Raw genomic sequence first — 12,879 nt, 5'->3', positions numbered from 1 at the left:
CAGAGAAAAACAGTGTCCAAAATTCGGTGTCATTCAAGGAAACACTTTTATTAGTATCGTGTTTTTATATAATGTCATTGTCAGGAGTTTCACTATTTACATTAAGTATTTGGTTATTTCAAGTTATAATCCAAACTATCAGTCAGGCCTGATTTTACTTTGCTTTATAATATTATCCTCCATTTGCCGGATCATCAAAGTCTAGTTTTTGATTTAAGCGATTTTTTTATGGAAATTGTATTTGTATATGTTTTGCAATTGAAAAGGCAGTATTTGCATTGTCGTCGTTAGATCGCAGTCCTAATCTAATACATTTACTAACTGGATAAGAGCATGCTCAGGAACTATTTTACCAAATCTCTTTTTAATGTTTATATATATATATATCTCTCCCACACTGGCTGCACGTCAACTTTTTGAGTGTCATTGTGTTGTTTTAGTTTACAAATCGGCCACACGCATGTCCGGGAGCAGGACGCACCTCCTTTATGAGCAGAGACAGAGGCGTAGAAATGAAAGCCATCCCAGTGAACAATTAGAGCCTCGGATTGACAGGTGGGCTCTGACTGTCAGGGTGACGCTTCTGGAGGGGTGGAGTAAAGGAGAGGCCGGAAAGGCAGCTGGATGTGTCTGTCTATCAGTGGGAGCTGTCTGAACGCTCGGCGCATCACCAACGTGCGCACATTTCACTGCGGACAATATCCAGGGACGCTCGTTAGAATAAACAATAATAAATTAAAAAACCGGAAACAATAACAACAGTAAGTCTGCGGCTCAGAGGGCGGGCCTGCTCGATGTGTTTTGGGATGACTTTCTGAAAAATTCGTCAAGTGTCCGTGTTGACAATCGGACGGACGGCGTATATGTGAGTATTTCATTATCCAGGGGGTGTTTTCAGAGAGACGGGGTGTGAGCTGATCGCTGCTGCGGGTTTTCTCCTCACACACACACACACTTGACTGATTGACACACACCCAGCCAGGCTAACGTGTCACTCTTTCCTCCTTTTCCTCTGATTTCCTCCTAAAGACTATACGGAGCCCGGAGCTAGCACCTGGACGGAGGAAGCGGAACACTACGGCGCAGTTTGGACTCCACCACCGAGTGAGTTAAAACGCCAGAAGAGGATCTCCCGTTTTTCTTCACTTTTCCCTTGAACCGAGGTATGAAATAGTCCGGTGAGGGGTGTAAACCTTTTTTTGATGGGAACGCGGCGAGGATCTCCGGCAGCTGTCCATATCCCCCCACGATAGACTGAGATCCGCACGGAGCTTTCCGCCAGTTTTTACCGACAGCAGCCTGCGATGAGTTTCTGTGATCGGCAGAAGTTAACGGACGAGCTCCCTTTCGCTTTAAACGATCTATGTTTTTAATTTTCCCACCGGACATACCGATTATAAAATGATCAGAAGAGAATAACTCTCCACTCGCATCGATAAAAAAAAAGACTTATTCACCCTGCGAGGGATCTACACTTTCATTCTAACATCCGCTGAAGAACTGAAGGAAACGCTGCTGGCTTTGATTTCCTCATTTTTGTTTTTTTCCTCTTCAGCTTGTCCGCGATTTTTATCTCTGCATGAAAAGTCAGGCGGAAAGTCTTGCAGCAGCATGCCGAGGAGAAAGCAGCAAGCACCGCGGCGGTCAGCAGGTAAGAAACACACGCACTTCATTCTCCTACAGTCACCAGAAACAGCCAGGAAGCACATCCAGTACGGACACAAGTTTACACACAGCGAACAGGCCTAATGCAGGACACAGCACGAGGATAACAGCACACGTTATACACGGTAAACTCGAGTCGATTCAGCTAAATGTCCGTATGTATAATTTTCCAACCTTTTACCAGCCTATAATAAGTTCATTGTTACTTATCTAAGGCTTGCCATGCCTCGGTGCCAATTGTGCCTCTTGAGAAATGAATGCACTTCACTTTCAACGCTTTAAAGCTGATCCTCCACTAGGTTGCCAGCATCCAAGTTCCCCAAACAAAGCTCATCTTATCTCATTTTTACAGGCTAACGTGTTTGATGTGTTGGTGCCAGTAAGAAAAAAAAAGAAAGTAGCGTATTTTTAGCTTGTGTTCCGCTCAGGGATTGCCATCCTTGATTTGATGCTTGATTGATCGCCTGTCATGCGACTGCCTTTGATCTATTCATTCCTGATAAACATCAGTAAATCGTTCACCATAGAGACACGCATGCGCCCCGGCAGCTGGACTCCCTCAAAGGATAACTTTTTGCCCCCACCGAGGAGCAAAGAAAAGACAAATTGAAAGAAAAGTTCTCAAGCGGGATAAATACTTTGCGATTAATACCCAAGGGGGAGGGAACAAGGGAGGAGGGGTGCTGGGGCGTAGCGAGATCACAGAAAAACATCTCAAACAGGAGTAGTCCCAAAACACTGCAGGGTGAAGAGGGGAGGTTATCTCTAATGGTCACTTTAAGCTCTTGACCTGACCTCTGCGTGTATCTCTCAGTGAAAGCTGTGTTTTGAATGTCATAAATGTTATAGACAGGATGCAACAGCAAGATTATATACATCAAAACACAATTTTAAGATTGGTAAAGTATGTAAAATCACTATTGTGTATCATAAGCTAGTCAACATTTAAGTGTTTAGGTGTGTTTCAGATGGGCATCTGTAACAACAGGCACCAAAAGTGTTAAGTGAACCACTCATTTGTATTGAAGCTTTTATTTAGGAGAAAGAATCTCAGCAAAAGTCAATAATTACATATTTTCTATGCCACAATATCTGTTATAGCTCCCACATTTTGCCTTCTGGCACTCGGGCCTAATGTTTTCGTTAAGTTTATCAGACATGAACTGTTCTGAGGTAGAATGGCATGTTTGCCTGCATCCATTTGATGTCCCTGGGCGATGTGAGTGATTGACATGGGTTTTTCAAATGACGGGGAAAAGAGGAGCCTTTGAAGTTTGTGCAGTAATGACCAAAGCCGAATAAAACAGCTGTAGAATGTTAAGCAGGCGCTGGAAATGTGAGGTTAAGCAGACTTAATCAAGGTTGTGACAGAAAGACTTTGAACTCGGTGGGGCTGTAATTTCTAATTGACGCCAGGCTTTAGTGATGGATAGAGAGAAATGTGTTTGAAGAACAAGCCTGGAAGTGAATAGTGTCGGTTTATACCTCTGCCACTGGTGAAATCCACAAAACAGAACGATACAAAAAAAAGCGTTTCCTGTTTTTCAGCCTCTTCTGGTCACTCAGTCAGCCAAGCTCTGAAGTGGCCCCATTCCGGCTCAGCTTTTGAATATTGATTTAATTGTCTGTTTTTGTGACAGACACATACATCACAGGCAGTAATGGTCAATCCCAACTTGGCAGGCTTTGTCTCTATGTTATTTCCAGCACATGACATATGGTCAATCTAAAAAACTATAACACCTATACTGAAGTGTGTGCGATTTCTTCCTCTAGTGAAATGGTGTACACACCTTTTTAAACACGGCCTATTTTTACAATACATTACCGGATATTTCCACAACCTGGATTTGTCACTTGTACTAAAATAAAATGTTGCATACGCTCCTCAGAGAGAGAGAGAGAAAGAGAGGCTTCAATGGCTCTTTGTATGCCATTTCAAATGGGCTCTGTTTCATCAGTCACAGTGATGATTTTAGACCCTGTAATGGCGCTGTACCCTATCTAGTTTATGACCAGTGACAATACATCAGTGTTCTTTCATTTGGAACCACATTACTGCATCTGTTAGTTTTGGCAGTTGAGTTCAGTGCAGTGCAATTTGAGCAGCAGAGACTTTTGCTGCAGTCATTTGTCGTCATTTTCCATTTTTCCCCGTGTCTCCTCTCACAGAAGTACTGTTGTGCTGTGAGGTATTTCTTAATGGACCTCAAGGGAAACAATGCAGTCATATTACGTTATTATGATAAGGATTCAAATGTAAAAAGAGGAGAAATGTAAAGGATAAACAGTATTGTGTCTCTAAGCGAGTTTTGTTTCTCTCTTTTTGTGATACATTTGATATTATTTAACTCTTTACAAATCATTTACATTCTTTATCTTCCAAAAGCATTCTCTGCTTCTCTGATTAATATCGGGTTACATTTTATTTATTTATTCTGACATTTCACTAACCACCTATTTTAACTGCATGATATCGGACTGTTGACTTTGGTTGCATTAGCATGTATGACAAATGTATTGTGCGTATTACATAGATAGGCAGTAATTAGTTCAGTTTAAGATGCGAAATGTGGTGAACAAGATAAACAAAGAAGCCATAACTCTGTATTTGCCTTGATACTGAGGTCACTGTTTTGATTGCTGTCGGAAAATTAATGGTATTTCTGCATGTCTACTCCCGCTTTTAGTTGCCAGCCACAATATCTTAAATCAAGCACTGTCACTCTAAGTAATGAATCTGTCAACTAATCATTCAACATGTCAGTGTGATTACAGTGTGACACTGTGTTGAATTTATTCCAGGAGTTAAAAAGGTCTATCTTTAAAAAAATGTTTTTTTTTATCACCTATCCTGCATAACAATCCTGAGACATAGGAAGAGGCGGGGCAAACAGTATGTGACCAATCCACAGTGGGAAGGACCAAGATACTGGTTAGTTTATGGGATAGACATATTTATAATTACTTTTCTCACGTTGATTATTCAGGGAATGTAAAATCTACTCGGTTTCCTTTCACTCTTAAGTGTACACATTTGGAAATATTTACTCCTGCACGATTCTTATCTCCAGTGACAAAAGAGAGAGCAGCTTCTACACTGACAGAATTATTTCAGGTCATGAAGGGAGAGAAAGTGACATGCTGTGATATTTTCAAACATTAACATGTGGAAATGTGTTCTTTCATAGCTAAAGAGCGTAATTAGTTTGCCTTTGTCTCCTCTCGATAGAAATGTTAGGCTACTGGCTGGGTTTGGCCACTCACACAATGATGCTACTAATTAAAAAGTTTAGCGCCCTAAACATAAATCAGGTTACAGAGACTGTTGATGCTGTTCATTTCTTTAATATGTATGATTCAGTGTCTCCAATAAAAGGACACCGGTGCTACACTTTAATGATCTGTCTGTATAGCTTTGCTCGGCATGTGTTTAATTAAAGCGCTCAGCAACATTTGTCCAGATTGAAGACACAATGTGAAAGAGGATGCAGAGACAGTGCCTTGCCTTATGAGCTTCACAACTGACATCAGCGGCAGAACCCCCTTTACAGCGCAATATAACTACCTCAATGCAGCAGGAGTCTCTTAATTATGACTTGTGGGCGGGGGAGAAGTTGAGCTTCCCTTCTTCCCGACGGCATCGTTAGCCGTGGTCCCTAATTATCCAGGTAGCTGACGGATCAGTGACAGGGCCCCACCGATTAATGCTTACAAATTCAGCAATGTGTCAAGTCGGCAAGCTGCCTTGATATAATCAACTTTGTGTAAGCTACTTTTCATACACCCAGATATTTCAGTGTACAATCATCAGCAGTGGGACGTGACAAATCACAATGTGTGCCCGTGCTGGACACAAACACCCGTGTAAACAGGGTATTGATGCTGGCAGTCTCAAGTCTGGATGTACACCTATGCTAAGTAGATGAAATATGACTGCATATTGTTGTATACTAGTATGCATTACAGGTAGTTTTCAATAGAAAAGCAATAGCTGGCTTCCATTGGATGTGAAAGATGTTCCGAATACTTTCCCTCTGATCTTTCTGGTAACAGCCTTTTGGTTTGTTTGACAGAACAGGAACAAAGTTCTAAGCGAAGCAGCATTCATTCATTTTGCTGTTGTTGTTACTTTGAATTGTATTTCTCCTGCAGAAATTGAGCTCACGGCACCTGTCAACTAAGAAGCCATCGCCTTGGAACCTTGTGTTGGTTTATCGGGATGTTTCTGATAAAGTATTTAATGGCATTTGTCAGGAGTTGAAGCTGTGCTGTGAGAAAAAAAAATATTATTTGTGAAGTGAAAAAGTGTGTGTGTGTGTGTGTGTGTGTGTGTGTGTGTGTGTGTGTGTGTGTGTGTGTGTGTGTGTGTGTGTGTGTGTGTGTGTGTGTGTGTGTGTGTGTGTGTGTGTGTGTGTGTGTGTGTGTGTGTGTGTGTGTGTGTGTGTGTGTGTGTGTGTGTGTGTGTGTGTGTGTGTGTGTGTGTGTGTGTGTGTGTGTGTGTGTGTGTGTGTGTGTGTGTGTGTGTGTGTGTGTGTGTGTGTGTGTGACATACTGATCCTCTGATAAGGCAGTGTATGTAAAGTGTCATTAACAGGTGACATTGACTGAAGGAGTCAGTGGATATATTTGCTATCCCACACTCCGCTACGTTTCATTTGCATGTGGTGTCAGAGCCTGTAGGCCTTCAGGAAATCAAAGACACACACTAATGCGCACACTCGCACAACTACACTCTCTGTCCTCATCTTCATGGAGGTTAAGTGACAAATGAAGATCGATGACTGCTCTTATGGAAAAGAGAGGGTTGGATTGAAAATATGTGGGGATTAGGCTTGCCAGCAGGGTGACGATGTAAAGGCATTCAGCGTTGCAGCCCCGAGGTAAAACTATCCCAGAGCTTGATGAGGTTCAGAGGAAGCAGGAAAACCTGGATTTTCACTCAAGCACGACACGAGGAGCCTTGACAATGAAGTAAAGAAAACAAGGTCATTTTTACAGTAATAAAACTCACTAGCGTCCCCACTCTTAAACACATCCTGCATTTTTTTGATTGCCTCTGGTTTTCAGTGTCTGTTTTCCATTCGCAAAGATATCTTGGCTTCGATTCAAAACAGCTGCACAACAAAAAGCCATGATGTACATTGGGGATGTAAAATAATAACGATAGTGGAATGACTTATCCTTGAGGGGTTAACGGCTCCAGATGCAAAACAAAGTGTTGGTGCTGATTGAGTGAAAGAGGCAGTTGGGTGAGCAGAGGAGAGGCTGAAATTACAGACAGGGTTTTTAAGATTCATTCTTTGAATTGCTTCATACATTTACACTAGCTGAATTACTTCCCTTTGTATCCAACACAAACATAATGGATTCCACCAATCCAATGTAACTGTGGGCCTTCATTCTGGCCATCAGGGTGTATGGTTAGGGCTGCAATTCATAATTATTTTCATAATTATAATCTTAAATAATAGATAAACATGTTACCCAAAGGGGTTATATCTCTTTACATGTATAAAAAAAAGAAAGGCATGTATCATGTATCATGTATGTATAAAAAAAGAAAGGCGTCGGATCCTCACATTTGAGAAGCTGACAATTATTTGTCTGCTGTTTGACTAATCTGTGCAGCTCGTTTTAGGTATTTAGGATAAGAAAGGGTAGAAGCCTAGAAAAGGACAAAGAGAATAAGGCTAAAAAAAAAGGTGCAGAAGAGAGAGAGAAAAATGCGGAGTGATGATTTAAGGCAAGAAGACGGGAGGTCCAGGGTACACTCAGAGGTCAGTGTGTACTCAGGGGAGCCTCCAGTCTTGAGTGTGTGTTGTTACAATACAGAAATCTTGTATATCTGACATCTAAGTACTTTAATATAAATGCACTTTTAGTTTTTAGTTTTACATTCCAGTGCCATGAAACATTGGTGTATCCGTATGTATTGTGTGCGTCCTTCATGATTAACGCTCTGTAGGCCAGACTGACGCCAGTATTGGAGAGACAGAGTTAACCAGAGCTGGCTGCTGTGATTTGAATTTGTCAAAAGCCAGACTAGGAAAAAAGACTGCTTAGATTTTGATATTTGTTTCTGCATTTCGCTGTGAGTGATCTCAGAAGTAACTGATAATAATAATATATAATATGTGCTACCCTTGATCTATTAGAAATGACCACTGAGGCGGCGCCTGTTGGAGTAAACATGGTGAACATACTAGAGATAAAGCTGGAGATAAATGGCCGCCATAACAGTCTCAGCGAGGTTAGATTACTTCTCAGTAGGCTTCTCGTTTTTATTGAATCTCTTGTTCTCTTTTATTGCTTATACTTAAGTCCAGAGCTCAGTCCACGAAGCTAAGAGTGAAAAAACTGTCTTTGATCCAGCAGCTAAACGTTAGAAAACAGCATTGAGGTGAATGAGTTGCACCGGAGGCCCCGTACGACCCAGCCCCTGAGCTGCTTCTGTTAACCAGCCTTGAACATCTGGGTGGGTAAGAGAGGGTGTGGGTGAGGGGGAAGAAGACAACAGAGGGAGAGGAAGATGGGCTGTGAAGAAAAGGTATTAAAAGTGACAGATGAACAGGACTCTGGTAGACGTTCTCCTGCAACAGCTGTGACTGCTGCCATTGCTCTGACAGGTGTCAATTAAGAATTACTGCCGAGGCCATGTAGTCATTTTTTCCTGCCCAGCTGTCTGTCTCTGTGCCTTTTTTGAGAAATAACACTTTACCCTTGTCACTGCTTTAGCGCTTAGCCGCGGTCACCCCAGAAAATGAGAGCATGGCGGGCACGCTAATCGATAACCAGTGTATTAGCAATTATTTTGCCCATTGATTTACGGTGGGGCAGTGACTCCCACCGTGTTATTAGCCGCTGATTACATGTGCCTGTGCTTTACTGCAGGCTAGCACGCCAACGCCACTATTGCTCTGCTGTTGCCAGGTAGACATATTTTATCCTTAGAGCTAGGTTTACATATAAAGACGGAAATAAAACCCATATTTCCTTCTTGAGTGTTGAAGTTTAGTCCTTGAACTTGTCTCCAGATTTAATACAACCATAATTTAATACCCTTTATAGGACAATTAAATTATGTGTTTTAGATTAAACCAAGTCTGGTTACAGAAACCACTTTCACCACTAAATTGTCATGTGACTTCAGCAATAAAACACAATTTAGCTCTCAGTCGTATCTCAAAATGAAACAATCACTCAGGTGGAGCTCTATGGCTGAAATCGTCTGTAATTTATGTGTTCTGGGATGACCATTTGAACCACTTTGTTCATGTACGCACCCTTTTGGCTTCCCATATTTCCAACAAAAGGAATGCTTTAAACATTTTTAGAATTTAGAAAACTAATTGTGTGGATTAAAGATAGCTTTATAAGACCCTAAATAAAGAGACACATTTCTTACTCACAGATGAACCAACCAAATCCTTTTGGACTCTTACCGAGCTAAATAGTCACATAAAGTTTTCGTCGGCCAGCCTGATCCACATTAAGTAGTTTCTCATCAATGATATCAGGACAATAATAAACGGTCGATCAGTGCGTCACTATTGTACCACAACTTTAAATGTACTTATACATTCTTTATCTTAAAGCCAATGATTTTTGGAAGGTTTTACATATTTCAAGAAAATGACTCCGATGCTTGAAACATTTGTAGAGACTGTCTAGTAACAAAAACAAGAGTCATTTAAAGACACTAACAACTGCAGTACTCTTTGGCTGAATATTATCTCAGCAGAAATTCCATTAAAGTTCAGAACAGGAAAATGAAAACTTTGTAATGGAGAGTTACGTAAATTCTTCACGGTAAAGTATAAAGTAACCCCAGAAATGCTTGAGGCTTACAAATAGAATTAGTGTATTTTGTTTATGTTTTCGTGGTTGCCAAGGCAAGAGCTGGATATGAGCTGGAATATTTATGCCCAGGATAGCTGTACACTTTTGGTGTTTTGAATATAATCCCCCTTTAAACATCAGCGGAACATTAACATTAATCAAATGTATGCAAACTAAGCAGCAGCTTGTGGTGACGTTTATTTTTCCCTTCATAGCTCCCAAAAAGAGCCTTGGTTTTACTGCATGTAGATTATGTTGGCAAGAACCAGTACACTATATCAGGAGAAGAAAGGTACTTGTTTTTATTACATGGATAAAAGCTGGCCTCAGCGTAACCAAGTCCAAACAATGTGGACAAAAGTCTGGGTGGACGTTTCTATCCCCAAAGGAGTGTTTGTTAAACTGATAAGGTGGGATGAGAAGCAATGAATATCATTTTTTTTGGACACTAGTTTACTGCAGATAAGCCATCTGGGAATAGATACAGTTAACAGATGACACTTTGTCCTTGAAAGCGGACGCTGGGGAAGGTCACGCTGCATCCTCCCCTCACCTCTTCATCTTTATCTCAGCCTACTCCCTCTTTTTCTCCTGTTTTTTGGGGGGGGATTACTGCCCTACTCTCTCTGCCTGTAAGCCTTTTCTCATCTTCCTATCTGTCATCAATCTCTATCTTACTGACTCAATTCTCCTCTACCCTGCTCATATTTTCTTTCATCTTCCTCCCTGTCTCTTGCCCTCATCTCGCTCTCTCTCTCTCTCTCTCTCTCTCTCTCTTACCGGATGCTCAAGATTCAGTGAGCTGGTTACAAGAACATGAACTCGACATCTGAAAAGGAGAGCTTAATATACCCTTTCAGGCCCACTGGCCGTGTTCTCATATTTCAAAAACCTCTTTCTGCAATAGTCTGATTTCAACAACTCACGGCAGTCACACTTCTGCGTTGTAAAAAACTGAAAGGTCACATGGCAGTTAAGTCATGTGTCATCTTCTCTGAAGTTTAAACACATGACTGTCACGTATTTTCCTAGAGGAGACATTTCCATTCCCATGAAGCTCTGTTGCACAGGAAAAGAAATGAAAGCATATTTTGTTTTAGTGTTGCCCTCCAGTTTTCGTTGACTCAAACCCAAGCGCTTCAGCATTTGTCTTGGCAGATGAGAAGCGCTATATAAATTGTATTTATTATTATTATTATTGAGCTAGCTATTTTTCAGGGTTTCATAAAATAATCACTCAACAGTCCTCGGTTTGATGGGCAGTTGAAAGGGGATATAATGTCCCTGGATCCCAACCCATTCAACAGCACCACATGCTACCCCCCCAAAAATTCCTCCCAAATCTCTCCTGAGCCGCCGTGATGCCTCAGACTTGACAATCACAGGGGGTGTATAAGCTCAGCTCTGTCCCTCTAAGTCGTCTGTCTCAGAGTGAACAGCAGGACGCCTCCTTTGCACCCAAACGTCTCCTCTGTCAGCGTGTCTCTTTCCTCACTCAGTCCCTCCGTCTGTCTGTCCCTCTAACTGGCTGTCCACCTGAGCATCTGTTTCTGATCACCTGTCTCTGGCTGTCTGCTGACCCAACTGTTGTCCTGTTTACGTGTCTCTCTCTGGTCCATCTGCCTCTCCCAAGCTACACCATGACAGGACTGCCGCTGCATCAAAACCAACCACCTTGAAACATGTTGACATTGAATAATGTTTCGTAGGGTAATTCGCATCAACGTCAGTGTTGGGTGTAAAGTGGAAATTATGAATACATTTTAGCTGAAACAAAGTAATATTACGGATTTTGGTAATTATAATTGTTTTGTCAAGGAACCATCTGAAATTGAATTGTTTATAGTTTCCTTTTTCGTTCCATCCATGCCCCGCCATTTCTCCCAGTGCGCCACCCTAAGAATCTCCAGTGTATCCTCTTGGGAAAACTCTAGCTTCACAAGCAAAGAATTGAAATTGTTAAACATACCTCTTCTTTTGCCCCTGGTTCTATTCCAGATACAAGTCACATATATTGTGGTCCTAAAATAATATCTCTCCATTCAAGGCCTCGGACATTTTTGCTGGTCCGTCCTGCAAAATATGGTACAAGGCTTCTGTTTCCTGTCAAACTGGTCCATTTATGTCTATTAAGAAGTATTTGCTCCTACCTTCAACTTTTTTTATACTTTGGGTACCGCTTGCTCTTCTAACGTTGTTAAGGTCTGTGTAATATATCTGTCATCTTGCCGACTACTTACAGTATATTTGTAATATGTCTGGCATTACATTCAAAGTCCAAGAATGGGCACATTCCCAGTGTGAGTGAGTCATTTCTAGGTGTGAGTGTGACGTTCTTATTTTGTACTTAACTAATCTGTTTTTACTCTCAATCATCTAAGTCTGTCACTTCATTTATTTCCTGCCTTGCCTCATAGTTGGAGCCTTGTACTCAAACCTTTCTGGTTTAACAATCACTGCTGTCAGATATAAGGGAACAACATTAGCCTAGTTAAAAATATGCCAGAAACTGTCATTCCAAAGTGATAACAATATTTACATAGAGATATACGTTTTCCAAAGTATTCTGATATACAGAAGGTCTTTGCCCATCACAGTTTATTTGTTTTTTTTCTGATTCAGTGTGCTTCTATTTGAGTTAAATGATCAATTCATTTAACTTATTAAAGCATTAAGATTACTTTTCCATCAGACCAACTGCCCAAAATCTAAATCTGTTCAGTTTGCACTCACAAAAGACTAAGCTTAAGTTGCAAATCCTCCATATTGAGAAGCAGGTACTTCATGCATCATAATGCATTTTCTTTTTCAAACTTGGAAGATAGTATTAATAGCATAAACATTAATATCCATCATAAAAAAAGGCATATGAATTCCTCTCTACTATAAATGTATTAATTAAGACCGCAGAAGTGTACAAACTGATTAAAGTCTAGGTTACCTGTCACCATGATTTACATGGTTTAAATAATTCCTTTAACAAACAACAGAAAGAAAGGTGTGCAGCGTTTTACTTGCTCGAGGGTTCTCTGGCATACCCAACAGCATAGTGAAAGTTCAGTGTGAATAAAAGGCTTTGTGACTTTTTGTTTTGAAAAATACTTTACAGTGTGAGAACAGCTTCAGTGTGATTACATGTTACTGTGTGAAACCTTGAAAAAGAAAATGCATAGCAGAGATTTGGACTTACAGTAAAATGACAACATATCAAACAATGTATCTGTTGATGTAGTCTCATAAGAAGAACCAGACAAACCATACTGTTAAGTTATATGTGTATGCACAGGGCAGAGCGTTATTCATTGGGGAGAATGTGTGTGTCAGGATTTGGTAATTAAACTTGGTCAAGCTACACAAGATCAAAGGGCAGAA

The 12,879-nt window shown here is 40.9% G+C and overlaps 1 protein-coding gene across 2 annotated transcripts in view; it reads left to right on the top strand.

The window, feature by feature from the left end:
* The first annotated feature begins 461 nt into the window (after positions 1 to 461).
* The window catches only part of tshz1 (teashirt zinc finger homeobox 1), a 28,206-nt gene continuing 15,788 nt past the window's right edge, over positions 462 to 12,879 (top strand). Inside the window, exons 1-2 of one of the 2 annotated variants that reach the window (XM_079655322.1) lie at positions 462 to 865; positions 1,030 to 1,651. In XM_079655322.1, the coding sequence (XP_079511448.1) occupies positions 1,612 to 1,651 (40 nt within the window). In that variant the 5' untranslated portion in view covers positions 462 to 865; positions 1,030 to 1,611. Of the gene's footprint in view, positions 866 to 897; positions 1,652 to 12,879 lie in introns of those variants that run through there. The other variant, XM_079655323.1, reaches the window with a different exon arrangement.

Source organism: Notothenia rossii (genome assembly GCF_949606895.1).
Source record: "Notothenia rossii genome assembly, chromosome: 10".
NCBI lineage: Eukaryota > Metazoa > Chordata > Actinopteri > Perciformes > Nototheniidae > Notothenia > Notothenia rossii.
This window is presented reverse-complemented; position numbering and strand designations above follow the sequence as displayed.